The sequence below is a fragment of the Schistocerca piceifrons genome, chromosome 3, assembly GCF_021461385.2.
Source record: "Schistocerca piceifrons isolate TAMUIC-IGC-003096 chromosome 3, iqSchPice1.1, whole genome shotgun sequence".
NCBI lineage: Eukaryota > Metazoa > Arthropoda > Insecta > Orthoptera > Acrididae > Schistocerca > Schistocerca piceifrons.
The window spans coordinates 934,794,429-934,817,562 of record NC_060140.1 but is presented as its reverse complement, the minus strand read 5'-3'; the positions used below and the strand labels follow the sequence as shown (position 1 = coordinate 934,817,562).

Genomic DNA, 23,134 nt, shown 5'->3' with positions numbered 1-23,134 from the left:
TAGATAGCATTTTCGTAGTGTATTTTTGAAGAGGGGAGGAAGTGAACCTCATGATCATCCAAGTTGACTACCAGTATGGAAAGTCTACCAAACATTCAAAAGTGTGTTCCTGTTTGTGTGTTTGGAATTCTGCTAAGGCATTTTCCACTTTATCTCAACAAGTGTTGTATTTTATGGAGCATGGACTGTTTGAGTATGAAGAGGCTTTGAATCCTTAGCCAGCTTGAGGTATTGTTGGATAAAAGTGCTGCTGGATTTGGCAATTTTTAATTGAAGCCAAAAAATTCAATTTCTGCAGACATTTGAATATGGTGTTCACGTGCCAGTCTTTCCATATTGATTTTGAGCTGTATTCCTATTTAGTTGTTGTGAAGATTATTGACAGAAATTGCCAGGAGCCAGTTGGAGACAGTGATGAATTGTTGGTGGTGTAAATATAATATCCCACTGATCGGATCTTGGAATCATTCTGAAAATAATTAGTGCAGGGCTTTCATTATGGACATTAGACCCTATGCCGCAATTTAAAGTGAGTCAGGTGACCTTTATTTGGACTTATTTAACATGTGAGTCTATATGTGTCTTCCAATAAGTGTTTCTGACTAAATCATGTAATTTTTCTTGTTTTTAAAGCATGAGTAGTGCTAGAATTGGTATTTCTGCAGTGAGAGCAATCTGATACTTAGAGAGAGTAGAAATACCAACTTTCAAAAGATAAGTATGTTATGTGACGTAAATAATAAAGCTGATTTTAGTAAATAAGTATTTCTTTAGCGAGGATCAGGTTACAACAGTGAGCAGCAATGTGTATGCTGTTACAAAACTTCTTAGCAGATTAAAAATGTATGCTGGACTTTATATATATATATACATTTGTCTTCCACCCATAGGGGAAAGGATGGCATCTGAAAGAATAGTTCCTGGTTTGAGTCTTGGTGCAGCATATAGTCAGGAAGATCCAAGTGAAAAATATAAAAACCTGTAAGTTGTGTCCATATAAAATTCAACAATGTGCCCAGAACATTAAATTTGATATTGGCTCATAGTGAGTCTCATTTAAGTTAGTGCTGGAATTTGTTTCTTAATAAAGAAAGTGATCCACTGGTTGGCTTCTGGCAGAACTGATACAACTTTCAAGTAAATGGAAAACACATTTCTACAGGATCTACACTATCTGATCAAAAGTATCCGGATGCCCCCAAAAACATACATTTTCATACATTTTCATATTAGGTGCATTGTGCTACCACCTACTGCCAGGTACTCCATATCAGTGACCCCAGTAGTCATTAGACATTGTGAGAGAGCAGAATGGGGCACTCCACTGAACTCACGGACTTCGAACACGGTCAGGTGATTGGGTGTCACTTGTGTCATACGTCTGTATGCAAGATTGCCACACTCCGAAACATCCCTAGGTCCTCAAGATCATCTCACCTAACTGAGCCTTGTTGTCTTGTTGAATGAAACAAGCATCTTATTACAGCTACAAGTAATTTTTTTGTATGTGTAGGGTATTGTGAGGGGAGGTGGAGTGATTCTCTGAAACATGAAATAGCAGCTCATGTGGTGACGTTGTGACTTCCCAAGCTGAACTACTACTCACTTGAAGATCTGCAATCCATGGCTGGTCATCTCACTCATATAGTACAGCTTTCATGAATTCTATGTGCAACAGTCAACAATAAGTGCCTACCTGTTATTTCAACAAAGACATGATGTGGTTACCACTCTGCTGCCTAAACACTTTAACAACAAATGTCATTGAGTGATGTGCATAATAGCAATTTCTGACTACTGAAGTTAGAAATTGTTGTAAAAAGCCTGTAAAAAAACATGAAGACAGACATTGTATTTCCATACAATTTTTGCCAATGATCTTACATTGGGATTCACCTGGTAAATTACATCATAAGAGCCATTCAATAAAATTGGTTATCCCACTGTTTTCTGTACCATATGAATTGTGTGCTGTTTACTGATCAACATCCTCAACAGATCTCATACTATTTAAACTTCACAGAACTGTCCTGCACACCTCACTGCACAAGCACCTCTGGGAGGAAGAATATTGCAGGGAAGTGGTATAGCCAAACCTAAAGATTGCTTACAGAATTAATGCTTTGTTTTGGAACAGTGTGTGCTGTTTTGACACTAGCTGATAATTTAAAAGCGTGTGCCAGCCTAGGACTTCGAATCAGAAATATGGGAGTTGTCCAAAATTGTGAAAATACCATGAACATAAATGCAAATTCTAGCCAAGCCTGCATGTTGGATTGTTGTATTTGAGCGCAAGCAGAATCTGTACAATGACGTCAATACATTGCAAGTGTTCTGTGTAGCTGGGAGTGCATTACGTGGGTGCTATGTGCATTCAAACATGGGTAAATTGTTGGTGCCATATGGCATGTGCTTCCATAACCAAGATAGCTTAACTGATTTGGTGCCTCTTGAACCACCGCACTTAATGCTATTGAGCCACTATGATATACTTTGAATAAGAGTTTGTGATTGCTATATACCCCCATGATGTCATTTTGCTGGAAGAATGGTGTAAGATTCCCCTGAAAACCTTAAAGAAGCTGTATTTATCCATTCTGAGATGACTTTAAACTGTTTTGAGCGCCAATGGGTTTCCATGATGGAAACTGTGATGCCAGGTTGTGAGTCATACCTGGATCACTCAGATTAGTAAGACAATTGCCTGTAAAAGCCAAGCTTCCGCGTTTGCCTTTTGATCTTCCAGTTTCAAAACAGCACAGATCCTAATACAGAATGAAAGACTGTTTGTGAAAAATTCTTACTTTACACAACATTCGCTTTGTTTTGTGATTTTTCCTTACTTTATGGAAGCTGATAGCAAAAAAGAGAAAGTCTAACAAGTAAAACTTATTGAATTTCAATCTTGTGATGCCTTTTATACAAAAGCTCCACATTAATACTGTGGCAGGTATGTGAGAATTTAACTGTGGTTGGCTGTGCATACTAAAGAATCAGTTTACTCAGCTTAAACATTTTATAGCAGTAAGTGAGGACTTCATCCTAGCTGCTCTGTGGTGACTGAAAGGTATAAAAGGATGAATCACTTCCTTTCTTTTCAGTTTCACAGCATCAGTGCAATTTATTGTAATGAGAGAAGCACTTTCTTTCAATATATTAAGGAGGATTTTGATGTTATATGTGTATTTTCTGGCTGTAAAGCTGTTAAATATATATTTTGATAAGAAAGAACTGGCTGCTTGGTTCATTATTACTGAGGCATGATGTATTTCATGACTATTTATATATCCCACATAAAAGTCTGTTTAATGCCTCAGTTATTTTGTTATTTCATTACTCTTTTTTTCAAATAAAGTGATGATTACTAACCAAGTATGATACAATAACTAAATGTAAAATGTTGCACTTTCATGGGATTTGGGTCTTAATATAGTTGACACAGTTATAAAATTTAAGAAACAAACTGATGCTTTATTTTTTGTGACTAACAAAAATACATTACACCATTTTACTCTTTTCTACCATCAGATAAAATACTATATCTGATAAATGCAATATGAAACAAGGAAGACATTTGACGTACATTCATCCTTGGAGGATAGCTTTTGATGCAGGATTTTACATCACACCACATATTTGTGCAAATTTCACTGACACATTGATGAACATGGCTCAGAAGTAAAAAGTCAATTCATTGCTTCTGTTATTATGCCACTAAGATGTTAAAGAACTGGTACAATAATTTAACATTTGTACATGCACAACAAAATATAGCTTAAATAAAAATTTATGTACACAACGTGACTGTAAATTTGCTCATAGTAAAACTGAATGCCACTCTTTTCAGCATGTTCCAAAAATAGAGGTACAGTGTAGGTGATGAATATGAAAAGGGAAAAATGATTTCCTACTTATACTGCTAAATACTTCATTTTGTCGATGACAGTGTTATTAACAGGTAACAACCTGTCATCACTCTACTGTGGTTTTTTGAGTAACAGTCATTTTCTCTTGAGTGATCATATAGAAAGCAAAATGTTAAATAGTTGAGCTAGATCCTTGGAAATCAAAATTATTTCTATATGATCACAATAACTTCAATTTCCCTTTAAGGATTTTACTGACTGTGTGTTTAAACATGATAGCACCTAGTGAGGTTTTTTGAAGGAGCAGGTACAGTTTCATGCTCTTGGTAATGAGACTACTGCTGTCAGTCTTCACTTAATGTTAACTGATTTGTATCCAGCCAATCAAGATGTCTCGTGCGAGGGAGTCTCATCATCAGTCATATTTTTTGTTCTACTTTCTGTTTTAAGACAGCTTCCACAATACTGAAAGATGCCTCTTTAAAGTCACTTTAAACAATAATTAAGAGTGTAAATTTTAGCTACACTACATCTTCCTTTGCAACAGTTAACACATATTGGCTATTTTAGCTGATTAATTTAAGCCACACATAACATGTAAGATTGGAGGAGGAGGAGGAGGAGAATGTGCTGTTTGTTGTAGACAACATACCTCTTGTGATTATATGATATGTTAAAAAAATAATAGACTTTTCAAATCTGTAAAGATGCTTCCACCAGAACTGTTGCAGTCAGAATGTACGTGAGAAGTAAATGCTAGCAATTTGAGCATTGGTTGGTGTAATACTGCCTGTTCTTATTGATTTAAATGGAAAATAATTTGCTTCTGCTCTCACCTCCTCTTTAATGAAAACACTTTTAGTTACTAGTGGAGCATCACACGGGATTCATAGATGGACAGACATGATAAAAACAGAATTCCTAAGGATTGTGGAGCTTGGACTGAGTTACTTGTGATGAAATCGAATAGTAGGGCATGTAATAGACAGTTTAATGAGCAAATTTTACAAGTATACACAGTGTCAGACCATAATAAACTACTGCAAGTTTTTTGCAAATGAGGAAAGAGATCAGAGGGGAAAACTGTATTACTTCTTCTAACTCAACTTTACCTTACATGTTTCCTTAAAAGTACATTTAATTAAAATACATTTCTATTTAAGTATCATCAGGAACAGCTGCTTCAAGAGCAAAACATCAACAAATCTCTCAACACTGTTCAGAGTCTGTTCACTGTCAACATTACTATTTGTATTGTAGTTCAGTGTCTTTAATTTTTCTGTCTGTGAGCAAAGGTTCAGTGCTTTAGTAAAAGTGCAGCCAGTGCCTCCACTAATGTGGCACTTGGTGCACTGTGTAAGGTTTGTCCATATAGTTGTACAGTATTGAAAAAATAGTTATTACACAAATGAGGCCAGCGGTTATGCTTCCCATTGAATTTCAAGACCGATTCCTCTGGAGCAGTGATTCTGACCTTGGCAGTAATTGGCAAAATTGTGGAGTCTTATTACAATACTATTCCAGTCAGCTCATTTTGCATTATGGTGGTGCCATCAGAGAATCACTTTTGCACAGGAAATATGTTACATGCAATATCTTTGCAAAATACAGGTTATTCCAAAAAGATTATTGTGATTTCACAAGACTATTTCATGTACACGAATAAAGATAGAAACACTGGAATGAAGTGTTTTCCCTGGTGCATAAGTTGTCAGTTTATGTGGTTGACAATAGGGGTGCCCATGGTGTGGCTAGAGACCTCACTCTTTACCCAATATGAATGGCTGATATTATTCTGGCATTACAGTTCCATCTCATGTGTTTACCAACAACACTGTTGAGAACTGCTGTGTGTTTGCAAGATGGTTGAAAGAAAGCCTGAAGCCTGTATTATCCTGAAGCTGCACCGTTCCTCAATTTTTTCTTAATACAAGAAAAGCTTTCAACTAAGTACATGTTGTAAGAATGGTAGCAATTAGACAAAACTGTTTGAGAGCTTCTGGAAGATTTTGACCCATTTAATTCTCAATCAGTCTTATAATGTCTCTCACACTGATGGAGTCTAATTTTTCTCTATGCTGGTGAGGAAATACACCACAGTTCTACACATGACGGCGAGTGACTGAAGGGTGCACCATTCATTTGTAATAACGAATTGACACTGTCTACTAGGAAATGCTGATCATAATTGGCAAACTGAATAGTATCATCTAATTTAAGAAAGAGCAGTTTATCACAATGTGAAAACCTGGTTTCCACTTGCGTTACAATATTATCCAATAGCTCGAAGTAAACCTCGTAGTATTGTTGACATCAATGGATTGCTAATGTATTCATCTGTCACTTCAGCTCTATTCGTGGAAGGTTCAGCTCGCAAATTAGTCCAGCATTTCATGGGACTGAAAAAGATGATGAATTTATCTTCATTCCTTAAGTTTTTGATGTGAGCTACATGTTCCGAAACAGCACTGTTGACAAACTGTGCTTTTTTTTCTCTTTCTTTGAAGAGTGTTGAAAAACTGTTCAGTCTTTAAAAACCTCCTTTGAAAAATAGAGAGAAGAAAAACAAGTTCAATGTCTAGGAGGTGATGTTTGAAATTGCAGGCTTCTCTTGTAGTTGTTGCTCTAGAGTTTGGACTGTCAATTATTTCATTTAGAACATCATTAAGCCCCGAACGGTTTTCGTGCATCGATAGGAGATGGAGATATCACATCAACAAAAGGCATTTTGCATTCTCCATTTCAACATGTGAAATTCAGTGAAAAACTATGTGGTGTAATTTTATTTGAGAGTACTGCCTCAATGATAAGGGGTGTACGGATCTCACATTGCACCATTGCTTTCCAAGACTGCCTTATCTCAGGGTATGTGATATTTGTAGTGCAGGTTTGTGAAAGACTCAATCAACATGCCTCCACGCCCAACAACTTCGGGTGAAGTGTGGGACAGCTCTGATTGCATTAACTCCAAACACGTTCTCAGAAGTACAGGACGAGTTTGTCAGTCGTCTGGACGGATGTCGTGCATTTGGTGGAAGGCACATTTGACATTTGTGAAATGTAAATGAAAGCTTTGATCCTAAACATAATTGGTAAAAAGTAAGCCCAAACATGCATGTAAAAGATATTCTCTTGTAAAATTGTATGGTGGTTCTGAAAATAAAAACTTTGTATGTGCAGGGCCGGTTTAAGGGCCAAGTGACAAAAGGTGCAGTTGGGGAGCCAAGCCGAGAGGGGCGGCAGAGGTGCCATAACTGTAAGATTTTTATGCTGAAGGTATCGGAGTTACTGGCAGCCACTTGGGGCGTCAAACTGAGAGTGGGCACCGCTTGTGTGGTAAAATGTTCTCGAACGGACCTGTCTACGTGCAAGTTAAAGTTTACCCCCGGTTTCGATTCTTTATAGTCTTGCGATATCGGAGTAATCTTTTTGAAACGTGGATGGGGAATTTTTCTGCCGCACTAACACACCACGAGTCTTCACAGTGGCGCCCAGCTAGGTCTCGGAGTCCGTGTGGTCGGGCAGACAAGCACTGTCCGATCGCAGAAACTGCTTCGTCGGAAGTTTCCCCGCTGACGCTCGTTGGTCGCCGCAGGCAGTCGGGCGCCTAGACGCCGGTGCTGGCCGGCCTGGAGGCGGGCGAGTGGGAGGCGGAGGCGGCGGCCGCCTGCGTCTGCGCCTGCGCGGGCTGCGGTGCGTGGCAGTGGAGGCAATGCGCGCAGGCGGCGCACTGGCCGAGGCGCCTGGCGAGCGCGGCGCGCAGCTTGAGTGCGGGGCCCAGGCGCATGCCCAGCGCCCCCGTCATGTGCTCCTCCGTCAGCAGCGGCAGCGCGCACCCGTCGATGCGCTGGTCGCGGAAGTTCTGCAACAGCGAGAAAAACAGCGGCCGCTTAGTACAGGGGAGTAGAGAGCGCGCAGAATAATGTACAAGTCGGCAGGGCACGCGCGGGGAGTGCGGTAGTGGTGGGGGTTGCGAGCAGGCGCTCTAGGGGAAATGCTGAGCGCTGGAGGGGAACTGTAGGCCTATATCTCTGACATCGATCTGTTGTAGAATTTTAGAACACGTTTTTTGCTCGCGTATCGTGTCATTTCTGGAAACCCAGAATCTACTCTGTAGGGATCGACACAGATTCCGGAGACTGCGATCGTGTGAGACCCGACTCGCTTTATTTGTTCGTGAGACCCAGAAAATATTAGATACGGGCTCCCAGGTAGATGCCATTTTCCTCGACTTCTGGAAGGCGTTCGATATAGTGCCGCACTGTCGCCTGATAAACAAAGTAAGAGCGTACGGAATATCAGACCAGCTCTGTGGCTGGATTGAAGAGTATTTAGCAAGCAGAGCACAGCATGTTGTTATCAATGGAGAGACGTCTACAGACAAAGTAACCTCTTGCATGCCACAGGGGAGTGTTATGGGACCATTGCTTTTCACAATATATATAAATGACCTAGTAGTGTCGGAAGTTCCGTGCGGCTTTTCACGGATGATGCTGTAGTATACAGAGACGTTGCAGCATTAGAGAATTGCTGTGATATGCAGGAAGATCTGCAGCGGATAGGCACTTGGTGCAGGGAGTGGAAACTGACCCTTAACATAGACAAATGTAATGTATTACGAATACATAGAAAGAAGGATCCTTTATTGTACGATTATATGATAGCGGAACAAACACTGGTAGCAGTTACTTCTGTAAAATATCTGGGAATATGCGTGCGGAACGATTTGAAGTGGAATGATCATATAAAATTAATTGTTGGTAAGGCGGGTGCCAGGTTGAGATTGATTGGGAGAGTCCTTAGAAAATGTAGTCCATCAACAAAGGAGGTGGGTTACAAAACACTCGTTCGACCTATACTTGAGTATTGCTCATCAGTGTTGGATCCGTACCAGATCGGGTTGACGGAGGAGATGGAGAAGATCCAAAGAAGAGCGGCGCGTTTCGTCACAAGGTTATTTGGTAACTGTGATAGCGTTACGGAGATGTTTAACAAGCTCAAGTGGCAGACTCTCCAAGAGAGGCGTTCTGCATCGCGGTGTAGCTTGCCGTCCAGGTTTCGAGAGGGTGCGTTTCTGGATGAGGTATCGAATATATTGCTCCCCCCTACTTATACCTCCCGAGATCACGAATGTAAAATTAGAGAGATTCGAGCGCGCACGGAGGCTTTCCGGCAGTCGTTCTTCCCGCGAACCATACGCGACTGGAACAGGAAAGGGAGGTAATGACAGTGGCACGTAAAGTGCCCTCCGCCACACACCGTTGAGTGGCTTGCGGAGTATCAATGTAGATGTAGATGTAGATGTAGAAGTGCCGTTCTAAACTAAAGCCTGCGCTCACATTTTTTGTAAATATTACGTGGAGTCACGCCATGCTCACACTTGTAAGGGACCATCCACAAAGATCTATTGTTACCTCTGCTTTTGTTAAAGTCCACGTCATGTAGCAAGGCGGCCCCGTTCTGCGCAACCCCCTCCACTAGCCACTGGCAACAAATAATATTCATTCTCTTTCCGAGTGGCTAGCACCAAGTTACGGTTAGACAGCGAGGATCTCACCCCTACATGTTGCACTGTTGCCGTACTTCGCGACAATCAAATTATTCATCCAGCTGTCAGTTTCTTCACACATCAAAAAAAAAAAAAAAAAAAAAAGTTGTGCATCACCTCGATTCCGAGAGTTCCGGAACCGCTACAGAAAATTGGAATAGAGATCAACATAAACATCATTTTCGCCCTTTTTACTGCTCATGATAACCACACATTGCATGTTGTGCCACCATACAGCGAGACCTTCAGAGGCGGTGGTCCAGATGGCTGAAAACGCCAGTACCTGTAATACCCAGTAGCACGTCCTCTTGCATTGATGCATGCCTGTATTCATCGTGGCATACTGTCCACAAGTTCATCAAGGCACTGTTCGCCCAGATTGTCCCACTTCTCAATGGCAATTCGGCGTAGATCCCTCAGAGTGGTTGGTAGGCCACGTCGCCCATAAACAGCCTTCTCAGTCTATCCCAGGCATGTTCGATAGGGTTCATGTCTGGAGAACATGATGGCAACTCTCGTCAAGTGATGTTGTTATCCTGAAGGAAGTCATTCACAAGGTGTGCATGATGGGGGCGCGAATTGTCGTCCATGGAGAATGCCTCGCCAATATGGTTGCACTATCGGTTGGAGGATGGCATTCACGTATCGTACAGCTGTTAACGACGCCTTCCATGACCACCAGCAGCATAGGTCAGCCCTACATAATGCCACCCCGAAACAGCGGGGAACCTCCACCTTGCTGCACTCACTGGACAGTGTGTTTAAGGCGTTCAGAGTGACTGGGTTGCCTACAAACACGTCTCTGAAGATTGTCTGGTTGAAGGCATATGCGACTATACAGTCAACTACAAAGAACATCTTTTAAGAAAAAAATTGTACTAACACCCAAAATTCGTCTTTTGCTGACCACCTTCAGATTAGAGGTCACGCGCCTAAAGCTATTCACGATATCAACATTTTGCATACTGATAAGAAAGAGCGTAGATGAGATGTTCTCGAAGAATTAGAAATGTTTAAACATATTTCTCGAAATGATGGCCTCATTCTCAATGAGCAGCTACAATTACGTAATAAAAGCTTCTTCAACAGTATAAAGCCTTTACTTGATATTTGATTTCGTGATCCCTCGTGCAGTTACCGAAATATTTCTTCTAAGTTGATTCATAACTGTTTGTTCATTAAATGGTTTACATTAACTACGTTTCATGTTACGCCGTTTTTCTATTCGCTGAGTTATTCAGCTCCCTTCGTAATTCTGTAATGGCTGAAAAGCCTTTATTGTACTTCTAAGCTCCTATGTAGACAAATTATTACCATGTCTGCTGCTGTCAGATAAAGTATTGCCTCTTACTTCATGTTTCACACATTTCACCTGCCTACATTTGGAATGTGCCTGCCTCTATGTTTTCTATTTTAATACTTTGTGACTAAATGGTTATCGCTTCATAATTATTTTATAAGTGACATGCCAGTTTTAAATGTTATATTTCTGATGAAGGCACTCTCAGAGGTGGCCGAAACCTAGGTCAAAAAGACTTCATTTTCGCGACCGAGGGCTGCAATTGTTTTAATTTTACCTTGTAACGGTCGCTGACAACGCAGCCATGTTTAAATCATTAAGTACTACAAAGCTTCACTTGCGTCCCCTAGAAGGGATCTTCTGCTTACGGTTCCAGGATGCTCTTCCTTTAAAAAACTTAAGCAAATCAACTTTTCTCCCGCACGTAGCTGAAGGTGAACTTGAAGTGACAGATGTAAGTCACAGCTGACCAACAAAGGAAAAAGAATGAACTTACTTGTAGAAACTGAAACTTATCCTCACAAATGTGCATCCCCAAATGACATCCTAAATGATCGGACATAACTACGCAACAAAATTTTTCTAAGAAATTTCCTTAATTAGCTCATACAACCACACACTAAATACACTCGTGAAAAAAGAAAAACATTATCCATTATGAGCCCATCCAAAGCTTATAGTGGTTCTACATTGTGTGTGTTGTGTTGCCTTTATTGCTTGTAAATGTCACTCCAACTCTGCGTAAAAATATGTAACATTAATTTGTTTATATAAAATGTGCTACATTATTTTTGTAACCTTCAGTATAATCGTATTAAACAGTCACTACTGCACGTATTTAATAACCACACAGAACACTCAGCACATTCACACTAAACAATTAATATTTTCTTTTTAGTCATACAGACACTAAAATTAGAAATTGTATTTTCGGTACCTGTAAGTCAAATTTAACTCTGACCATAGATATAATTTTCCGATGTAAACAAAGATGTCAGTCAGGCTCATGGCAGATACGGCGCTCTTTCTGTGCAAGATACAAGTGGAAAAGCGTTTGGTGCCACATCTATAAATAGGAAAATCGGAGTAATAACAAGCAGAGTAGAAAGTAAGTACATACACCGAGTAATATATAGTAAATATACAACCAGCGGAACCGAGCGAGGTAGCGCAATGGTTAGCACAGTGGACTCGCATTCGCGAGGATGACGGTTCAAACCCACGTCCGACCATCCTGATTTAGGTTTTTCGTCATTTCCCTAAATCGCTTCACACAATGCCGGGACGATTCCTTTGAAAGAACACTGCCGACTTCCTTCTCCAATTTTCATAATCCAATAGGACCGAAGCATCTGTTTGTCGCCGCCGCCCCCCCCCCCCCACCATCCTCCTCCAAATCAATCAACCAACAACTGGTTAAGTGCACAAGCTAAGCAAAATGGTTAGTTTTGTACAGGCTAGCTGCTGCATATAAATTTCTGTCGATATTTTAACGATGTGCTGCTTAGTGACGATTCAAATACGTATCACGCCAATTGAAGATTGGTGAAAGCCCGAAATGCATATTGACATAAATAAAAACACGAAGTGACTGCCCGCTGTACTTCTGAAAATAAAGTAGTAAGGATCTAATAAAAGAATAAGAAAGTATTTGAGAGCTGAAATATATATACCTATCCAGGAATTGTGTTTTTATTGCAGTTTTACTTCGCATTTCTTTCCTTTGAGCGAGGCAAACTCTTTAGTTACGTCATTGACGTCAAGTATATCATCTGTGGCGTATTACATCAACGGGTAACTAAATTTGTGCTTTCACCCATCCTTGGTTTGAAGCAGTTTTTATCTTCAATTAAACAGTCTTTTTTCCATTCCTTCTGTTTTGGCCCCCGGTCATTTTTTGCGCACCTTCCTCTCTATTCCCCCCCCCCCCCCCCCCCAACCCCTGTGCCTGCGACCTTGGCAGGGGCCCCATATCGCGCCGTCCCTTCGGTACTTCCCTAGACTGACTACCTAGAAATAGTAGTTGCACACTTGCAGACGAAAAGCGAAGAGGGGAAAAGAAGACAACATAGAATAGTAAAATTAGAAGGGCCGAGAGAGGGACGGAGTAGCTGTAAACTTATGTCTCTGTTTTAAGAGGATTTGGGTTTCAAAATCTGACATTTTAGGTGAGTTCAAAACTACCATCAAGCCGATTCACTCCTCCGCTCTTTCGAAACTGGTAAAGTTTTCTGTCGATAAACATTCCTGCAGCTAGTGGAGTATTAAACTGTAACAAGCACAAATAAAATTAAACCAAGGAAACTAGTAATTTGCTCGAAACTGAATAAACTGTAATGTAATGACCTAGGAACTTATGCCGCCAGAGGTGAATGCACGTAAAAGGTTTCCGGAAGATAAGCAAAAACTAAGATGGCAGATTACAGTGATTAACGCTATCGTAACTGTAGTTTCGTGACACTCTTTCCGAACTGTTGCTGACAGCAAGCAGTAATTGTGGTTTGAATTCTGACCACAGATCGGGCTTTATTCCGGCACACCACTGCGCGTTGACTTCCGCGGTCAAGGTCACCAAAAAGCGACGAAGTATACAAGAACGCGCATTCGGTGTGTGTGTGTGTGTGTGGTGTGTGTGTGTGTGTGTGTGTGTGCGCGTGTGTGTGTGCGCGTGTGTGTGTGTGTGCGCGGGGGGGCGGGGGGGGGGGGGAGCTAGACTTGTTTCCCAGTGCAGGAACTTCAGATTTTAAGGGAAAGTGCAGTGCTTCAGTGCTTTTTCAAATAAGAGGAGTTGGGTTGTTTGGGGAAGGAGACCAGACAGCGAGGTCATCGGTCTCATCGGATCAGGGAAAGATGGGGAAGGAAGTCGGCCGTGCCCTTTCAGAGGAACCATCCCGGCATTTGTCTGGAGCGATTTAGGGAAATCACGGAAAACCTAAATCAGGATGGCCGGACGCGGGATTGAACCGTCGTCCTCCCGAATGCGAGTCCAGTGTCTAACCACTGCGCCACCTCGCTCGGTTCCAAATAAGAATTTCATCTTTCAGCGGTATGTTTTTAAAATGTATATATTTTCGTTTTTGAATGTTTTTACCCTATAGCCACAAACAAAGGCGTAAGACAAGCGTGCAGCAATTCACCCACTTTTTAACATTTATTTAGATGACGCAGTCGGAAATAGGAGATTTTTAACGGAGGAATTAAAGATTAACAGTAATTACCGCTTGAATTGCCTTTCACATGCAGACTACACCACATTGCTGGCTTATAATGGTGACCTACAAACGGATTACATTTATTGAATAAGGTTCCCGAAGGTTTGATAAAAACGGAAGACAAAAGCAGTGGGAAATATTCTGCACCGACAAAAATTGTGATCAACAATAGAACAGGTTAAAAACTTTGACTGTTTAAGTTGTGACAGCCATTTGAGTATGACTTAGACATACAGAAGCAAGTAACAATGTTTTGGAATATATGTGGAACAATAAACAGATGCCTAAAAAAATACAACAAGGAAAAAACGGAGAATGAAATGGCAGTTCCACTGCTTGTTTACGGAAGAGAATCGTGGGTTAAAAGTAAACGTCCAGGAAGTCTTATGCAGGCAGTGAAGATGGGGCTTCTGAGAGCAGTAAAGGGATGCGCAAAAGCCGACAGATTTTGAAATTCGGGAAGAACTGCGTATATTTAATACCCTCAATAAAATACCAGAAAATAGGAAAAACTGGAATGGCCAACTTGAAAGAATTAGTTGCGAAATATTCCCTCTCCAGATAAGATTTAAGACAGTTGGGAGAAGTAGTCAAGGAAAACAGAGAAAGCGATGGATATCATATCAGGCAAAACGGAAAAAGGCCTAATGCTTGAAGTGAAGAAGATGGTGGTGGTGGTGGTGGTGGTGGTGGTGGTGGTGGTGGTGGTGGAGGTGGTGGTGATGATGATGATGATGATGATAGCTGTCCGTCTTTGATTTTTAATTTACAGAAAGCAAAACAGTCCTAATGTTTTTTTTCCCTCATCTTTGTTCTGTTCTTTAAATAGTTGTGGGTGAAGAGCAGAATATTGTGCAGCTGACAACGCACACGTCGTCCGTATGGAGGGAATGGGATGAAATAACAATAAAGAAGTCCACCTCATTCACTGAAACACCACTGTCCAACAAACCGCTTGGCTTCACAGACTAATACCAGATCTACGTGTGTGTCCGCAGCTCGTGGTCTCGTGGCTAGCTTTGCTGCCTCTGGATCTCAGGGTCCCGGTTTCGATGTCCGCAGCTCGTGGTCGTGTGGGAGCGTTCTCGCTTCCCGCGCCCGGGTTCGATTCCCGGCGGGGTCACGGATTTTCTCTGCCTTGTGATGACTGGGTGTTGTGTGATGTTCTTAGGTTAGTTAGGTTTAAGTAGTTCTAAGTTCTAGGGGACTGATGACCTGAGATTTTAAGTCCCATAGTGCTCAGAGCCATTTGAACCATTTGAACATGGGTCCATCATTACGAGCCCGAGAGTAAACGGCAGAGTATGGAATGGGAAAATCCAAATTCGCCGTGCAAGAAAAAGCTCAAGACCCAACCCTCCGCAGGAAAACTGATGCTTACGGTTTTTATGAACGGACAAGGCCCAGTACTGGAGCACTGTGGGGAAAGGGGCACAACAATAAACAGTCAGATGCTTACTGCCAGGCTAAAGCCTGCAATTGGAAGCAAACGCCGAGGATTGCTGTCAAAAGGTGGTGTGTTGTTTCACGACAATGCCCGTCCGCATACTGCTGCCTACACTGCTGAAACGCTCCAGAAACTCAAATTTGAAGTACTGAATCATTCTCCATATAGTCTCGAACTTGACCCTTCTGTCACTTGTTTGGTCCACTCAGACAGGCATTAAGGGGCCGTCGATTTGCCTCGGACGAAGCGGTGAAAGAAGTGGTGCATTCCTGCTCGCAGCTCATCCCAGAACCTTCTTTTATGAGGGCATCGGGAAGCTTGTACAACGATGGACCGAGTGCGTTGAAACGCAAGGGGACTATGTCGAAAAATGATGTTCTTGTAAGTTTCCTGTTTGATTACGATAACATTTTATAGCTACTTTGCCGGCCCGAGTGGCCAAGCGGTTCTAGGCGCTACAGTCTGGAACCGCGAGACCGCTACGGTCGCAGGTTCGAATCCTGCCTCGGGCATGGATGTGTGTGGTGTCCTTAGGTTAGTTAGGTTTAAGTAGTTCTAAGTTCTAGCGGACTGATGACCTCAGATGTTAAGTCCCATAGGGCTCAGAGCCATTTGAACCATATAACGGACCCGCGTGTCGCCACTATCAGTGATTGCAGAGCGAGCGCCGCCACACGGCAGGTCTAGTCTAGAGAGACTCCCTAGCACTCGGCCCAGTTGGACAGGCGACTTTGCTAGCGATGGTTCACTGTCTACATACGCTCTCAATTGCAGAGACGACAGTTTAGCATAGCCTTCAGCTACGTCATTTGCTACGACCTAGCAAGGCGCCATATTCAGTTACTATATGTCTTCTGAACAGATAATATTGTAAATCATGTACCGTCAAGAGCGACGTTCATCATTAATGGATTAAAGTTAAGTATCACACTAATTACGTCCGCTTTCTGAATTCTAATTCCTTGTCATGTTCCAGACCTCACGTCAGTATAGTTCTTCCCTACTCACGCCAGCCTGCGTGAGCTAAAACGCGTGCATTTCGGCCTCCTCTAGTAACACGGTGTTGGCTCTTCTGCCAACACAACAAGAAACACCTGTGGTACAACACAACAAGAAACAACTGTGGTACGTAGTTATCTGGCGGTGCGAAGGCGGCGGAGACAAAAAGGATAAGAGCGGCTGGTACTGAGCCGTAGGAGCTTCCAGATAGTGCGTCACAATGACGGAAATTCCAGGCCAGCGGCGGCAGTCGGGGCACGCGTTTCCGCTTCCTGCGGCCGCTGGTCTCTTCCGTCCCAGCGCCGGGCCGCCGGGCTGCCCCCACATCCGATTTATAGGCGGCCGACGTGACTGGTGTCCGAATGAGGGATCGCGTTTGGTGGGTCTGCCTGACCCAGCCGTGTGGGCAGCCGCGGCCGCCTGCTGCCTTGAACGAACAGGCGAGCGAAAAACCCCAGACAACTGCACTCTCCAAAGAAACTCAGATGTATATCAACATGATGATGATCCTTTCTGTACGGACGTAACTCTCTGGTGCTGGAAGCATTTTCAGCTGGTTATGTCCTACAGAAGATTGATAGAGAATTTTCTAAAACCAGTCCACAAGGGATCCAGCTTCTAACAACCCTACCACAACAAAGGTCAAAATTTTAATAACGATTGTGGTGTTGGTCACGCTGCTAAATACTGCATTATCGGGCAACAACAGTCATATCATGTGGCAGGTGTCATCAGAGAACAGTTAATGGTCATCTTTTTGTGTTTCCCACGCTGGTCTCGTCGTAAAATCATAGCTCAATCGTTGAAAATCTAGGTGGTTATGATGCCAAGCTCGGATGCAAAGAGGCCTAGGTTTTATTCTGCTATATTCAAAAGTTTTGTAGATGCGCTTCACAAAACATTCTTCAAGATTACACTTTTGCAGGACAATGGTGATGTAAGAAAAGCAATCAGCACACCGAATTTAAGTAACACTTCCTTTTAATTGCAATATCACGTAAACACAAAACATCACTTCACAATGCAAAACATACTTGAAAACATCTTCCTCACATTTTATAAGCCAACTACAATATGCATCTTTCCAACATGACGTCCAACACTTAAGACTTTCTCAAGGTCCGACTCTCTAACAAGTTAACAACCAACTAACTATCGCTTACGGGCCCAAAAATCAGAGTTACAAGTACGTCAAAGATCATAGTGACAAAAGAAAGAATACATATAAGAATAATATCATTGCAATATAAACATTTCGATGTATCACAAATGAAATCAAATCTGAATGTTGTCTCAGAAATATGTTAACTACTTTACAGAAAAACAGTAGAATATTACTGGTATCGAGAGGTTCAGGTGAGGTGCCGTAATGGTTACGTAATTCAAGTACCATTACAAGCTACAGGATGTGAACATTACAAGACTTGCCTATGCAGATGATGTAGCACCAATAAGTAGTTCCAAAAGAGAATTGATCAGAATGATAAAAAATTAGTACAAAATTTCTGAGAAAACAGGATTACATGTTAATGAAGAAAAGACAGAATACCTGCCCATAAGTAAGAAAACCAGAAAAGATGCACATCTGACTGTAGATGGATTCAATTTCAAGACTGTTGACCACTTCAAGTACCTAGGAAGTATGTTTAGTAATAACAACAGAACAGATATAGAAATAGATGACCGTTTATCAGCAGCAAACAAGACACTTTTGAGTTTCATCCAAATTCTAAGAAAAAGATCACTTACGAGGGAACCTCCCCATCGCACCCCCCTCGGATTTAGTTATAAGTTGGCACAGTGGATAGGCCTTGAAAAACTGAACACAGATCAATCGAGAAAACAGGAAGGAGTTGTGTGGAACTATGAAAAAAATAAGCAAAATATACAAACTGAGTAGTCCATGCGCAAATAGGCAACATCGAGGATGATGTGAGCTCAGGAGCGCCGTGGTCCCGTGGTAGCGTGAGCAGCTGCGCACGAGAGGTCCTTGGTTCAAGTCTTCCCTCGAGTGAAAAGTTTACTTTATTTTCGCAAAGTTAAGATCAGTCCGTTCGTTCATTGACGCCTCTGTTCACTGTAGTAAGTTTAGTGTCTGTGTTTTGCGACCGCACCGCAAAACCGTGCGATTAGTAGACGAAAGGACGTGCCTCTCCAGTGGGAACCGAAAACATATTGCCCACGGAATACATCTCACGTCTTTAATGCACTCTCGTCCAAAGTAACGAACAGTCAACTGCCAGCCAGGGAGCCCCGTTAGCAGGGATACTGTCTCTTCCGTGAGCTGTAGTCGACCGACGTCGTGTGTTTCGATGTTTGTTTGGGTGTAGCGTCCCCATACTACGGCGCAGTTACCTCGCATCGGACGGACGGAGGGACAGATAATAATTGTCTGAAAATAAAAAATTAAACTTTTCACTCGAGGGAAGAATTGAACCAATGACCTCTCGTTCCACAGCTGCTCACGTTAACCACAGGACCACGGCGCTCCTGAACTCACACGCTCCTTGATGTTGCCTATATTGCCCATGGACTACTCAGTTTGTATGTTTTGCTTATTTTTTTTCATAGTTCCACACAACTTCTTCCTGTTTTCTCGATTGATCTGTGTTCAGTTTTTCAGGGCCTATCCACTGTGCCAACTTATAACTAAATCTGAGGGGGGTGCGATGGGGAGGTTTCCTTGTTAGCAGTAACTTCAAAATCCGCTTATATCAATCGACCATTATACCTGTGATGTTATATGGATGTGAAACATTAATATTTAGAAAGAAAGATGAAGAAAAACTGTTAATATTCGAAAGAAAAGTAAAAAGGAAAATTTTTTGACCTGTATACGACGGAAATAACATGGAATGGAGAATAAGAAGAAATGAAGAATTAAGAGGGCTGTATAAACACTGTAATATCGCCGAAGTGCTCAAGAGGAGAAGGTTGGACTGGGCAGGCCATATAGCAAGAATGGCAGAGAATAGACTACCTAGAATGGCATTCAGCAGAACAATAGAAGGAACGAGAAAAAGAGGGAGACCCAGAATCAGATGGCGGGATGACATTCGGGAGGACACAATGAGGATCAACAGCAGCAGCAACTGGACAAACAGCGCATTGGACAGGCAGAAATGGAAGAGGCTCATAGAGCAGGCGTATGGTCGATAAGGCCCTTGCCACATGTAAAGTAAGTATAATATACATCGAAGAAGTACTCAAGGAAATAAACGAGTGGTAGCTTCCATCACAGCAGCAGCACATCGAAGCACACCGTTTGGTTTGTGAGCTGACGGAGCTTATCGTAAGAAGAGACTTATTTTGGATTTCCTCTGTATTCTTTAGTTTGGACTCTTAAATTTCTCGAGTCTGTGTGTATTTATCAGGCACAGTTCTACGTTTTAATAACTGTCTGGATCATATTTCCGTTGTCCTTAAGAAGGACAGGGAGTTCGATTGCTGTGTTCAGATGCAGGCTGAGTTGGTGACCCTTCGCTCACAGCTACAGCCAGTGCCGGCTTCGGCCACAAAGCTTGTGATAACGCTTATCCATTATGGACATTTACAACCGAGACTGTATACTGAATGTAAATAAGTTATACAAAACTGCAACCACTCACTTTTTTGAATAATTACGTTTTATTCCATGAAACTGTTTTCGAACTTTTTCAGGTTCATCTTCAGATGGTTTCAGGAAGTTACATCATTATTGCTAGCATTATGCTGGGTGCTGGCTTGCGACATTATAGTCGGCTTTTTTCGGTTAGTGTCCATCTGTCTGTCTCCATTTTTATGTCCAGTTGTTATATCACTACACACACTTCCACACAAACAATATTAATTTACACTCTGACAGCGAGACTTTTCCAGCATCCAGCATGCGCTTTACAACATAGTGTACTTTAAACTGTATGCGTTTACGCCATTAATTATGATACGCCCTGTATAGGTGACGACGCTGTCGTCTGGAGTGCCCCAGAGAAGTGTGATGGGTCCGCCCTGGTTCTCTGTGCGCATAATCGATCTAACGTATAGGGTAAAGACCAATCTGCGACTGTTTGCTGAGGATGCTGTAGTGTACGGGAAATCGTCATCTTTTATAGATTGTGGAAGGATATAGTATGACTTCGACAGGATTTCTGTTTTGTGTGATGAATGACAGCTTGCTGTAAATGTGGAGAAATCTAAGTTGATGCAGATGGGAAGGAAAAAACAATCCCATAATGTTCGAATACATTGTTGGTGGTGTACTGCATGACTCGGTCATGTCGATTTAACATCGCGACGTAACGTTGCAAACCGAAATAAAATTTAGGGAGGACACAGGGTCGTTTATAGGGAAAGCGAATGGTTTACTGTGAGAATTCTAGGAAAGTATAGCTGGTCTATGAAGGAGACCGCGTAGTGCAACCCCATCTCGAATACCACTCGAATGTTTGGGATGCCCACCAGGTAGGATTAAAGGGAGGCATCGAAGCAGTTCAGAGGTGTGCTACTACATTTGTTACCGCTAGGTTCGAGCAACACGCAAGTGTTACGGAAATGCTCCTAGAATTCAAATGGAAATCCCTGGAGCAAAGACGGCGGTCTTTCCACGAAACACTATTGAAAAAATTTTGAGAAGCGCCACTGCGACAGACCGCAGAACGAACCTACTGCCACCAACATACATGTCGCGTACGAACAGCAAAGTCAACATAAGAGGAATCAAGGTTCGTAAAGAAGCATAAACTGTAGTCTCCCCTCACTCCATTTGCGAGTGGAACAGGAAATAGGGGAATGACTAGCAGTGGTACAAGGTACCCTCCGTCATGGACCGTATGCTAGCTTGCAGTGTATGTATGTACTTGCAGAATCAGATGGAAGATGCTTGTAGGACAACCTAACAAAAGAGACGTAAAATGAATTACATTTGCTTGATATTATATCGACATATACAGGGTGTTCCGAAACTATTCGTTCAAATTAATGGAGGAGGTAGAGAACGTCAAAACAAATGTATTTCATTGACGAATATATGGTCTCCGAAGTCAACTTGTAATGTTAGGGAACATTCTGTCAGTGTCACTGACTGGGAATGTTTACTGACATTCAAAACTGCTCTGTGTACAGAACATGTGTTGGCAGAACTGGTGGGGGATGTACCTCTGAATGTTGGGCAAAGGATGTGCTTCCAGCACGACGCCTTGCTGTGAGGAATCAGCTGAGAGCCACCTTCGGGAATCGATAGATAGGTCGAGGTGGCCCTGTGCCAGAGGCATATGAAGCAGCTTATGTTCGACACAGTTATGGAAACAGAAGACCTCGCCGCTAGAACTGCCGTCTTACAATTGCGAAAGTGCCAGGAGCCTTCGAACGGAACGACAATCAATGGTCCAACGATGTACTGTGTGCATACAGCCCACTGGTCACGCATTCGAGCAGCTCCTGTGAATGCCACTGTTTTAATTAGCTTGCTGAAGTACCTTCTGTGAAAATCGTCCCTAGCATCAGAAATTGCCGTCAGGGACCATATGTACCACAACTAAATTTTTTTATGCTCACTATCTCAATTAATTTCAACGAATAGTTTCCGTACACCCTGCATAATCGTGATACTGCTATCGATCATCGTCAGTACGATTACAAAAGAGAGAGTATGTGCAAAACTATACGCACAGTGGTTCTCTCAAGACTACCAAACAACTGAAGAAAGGCTTCGAATACTCGTCGCAATGTTTGGAAGCCTCACAGAATCGTTATAGAGTAGCATGCTGCGTGTCTGCATCCGCGCGCAACGGACTTAATGGAACTGAGCGTCGACGTGACAAACGAGCCGCGCATGCGCATAAACATGTGTAGCCCACCAGTGTAAACACTCTCGACTGCGCGTTAGCTTGTAAGCGGGCGAGCCTCTCCCACCGCAGGTACGATTGTAAAATACGTCTCTAAACACCGCCTAAGACGAGGGGGAGCATCAAATCCGTTAGCGCTCTCTAACGCGAGGGACGACACGTGTGAATTAGGATGGACGTGAGCGCCGGCGCGCGCTTACACACACACACACACACACACACACACACACACACACACAACACAACACAACACTCGTGCTAGGTGAGGGAAGGGGTAAGAACATCCGGCTGCTGAATATAAATGCAGCAATTGGATTTGCTGAAGTGTATGGATCGCGGCGCAGATAGCCGCCGGCCGGCGAGTTAAGCACTTGTTGCGGCATCAGTCAGGCCACACGGGGGCCCACAAGTCGCACGCGCCGCCACAGGGCGTCGCCGCAGTCCAGACCGACAGCGGCGCCGCCTGGGAATCAGATCCGACTCACCGGCTGATGGCAAACTGCTGTTAAATGCGTAAAACACAACTGGGAATCACCTAGCCACATAATACTGTTGGAACAGACAGCGGAGGAAACTCTTCGGACGCTTTTGCGTAACTTCGTGCTGTAATATTAGTAATTTTCGCCTCACAAACATTAATATACGCTCAATAGTAAACGCCTGGTGGCCTAAAGTTATCGAACAATTGTAAAGTAAAAAAAATGAACCATCGCATAGCAGCGACAGAATCTATTATTCTTTATCTTTGCCGTTCTTGCGCGGTGCCAGTAAGATCTCTATGTACATGTATCGATTAATGGTGTAAAAAAGAATTCTGTTGTTTCAAGACAAATGAGGCTTTTGGCGCCTCACCTTTTACTGTTTGTATTCCATGAGAGGCGGACGCGGACTTGCTGCGTTCCGCAACTGTATTTTATATTCTGTATGAAAATATTGAGTA

At 42.5% G+C, this 23,134-nt stretch overlaps 1 protein-coding gene across 1 annotated transcript in view; it reads right to left on the bottom strand.

Moving 5' to 3' along the window:
- Nucleotides 1-3,450: 3,450 nt before the first annotated feature.
- Nucleotides 3,451-23,134, bottom strand: part of LOC124789236 (sterile alpha motif domain-containing protein 1) — a 426,634-nt gene continuing 406,950 nt past the window's right edge. The window contains exon 8 of the mRNA XM_047256531.1: nucleotides 3,451-7,728. Coding sequence (XP_047112487.1) covers nucleotides 7,474-7,728 — 255 coding nt within the window. The 3' untranslated portion in view covers nucleotides 3,451-7,473. The remainder of the gene's footprint in view (nucleotides 7,729-23,134) is intronic.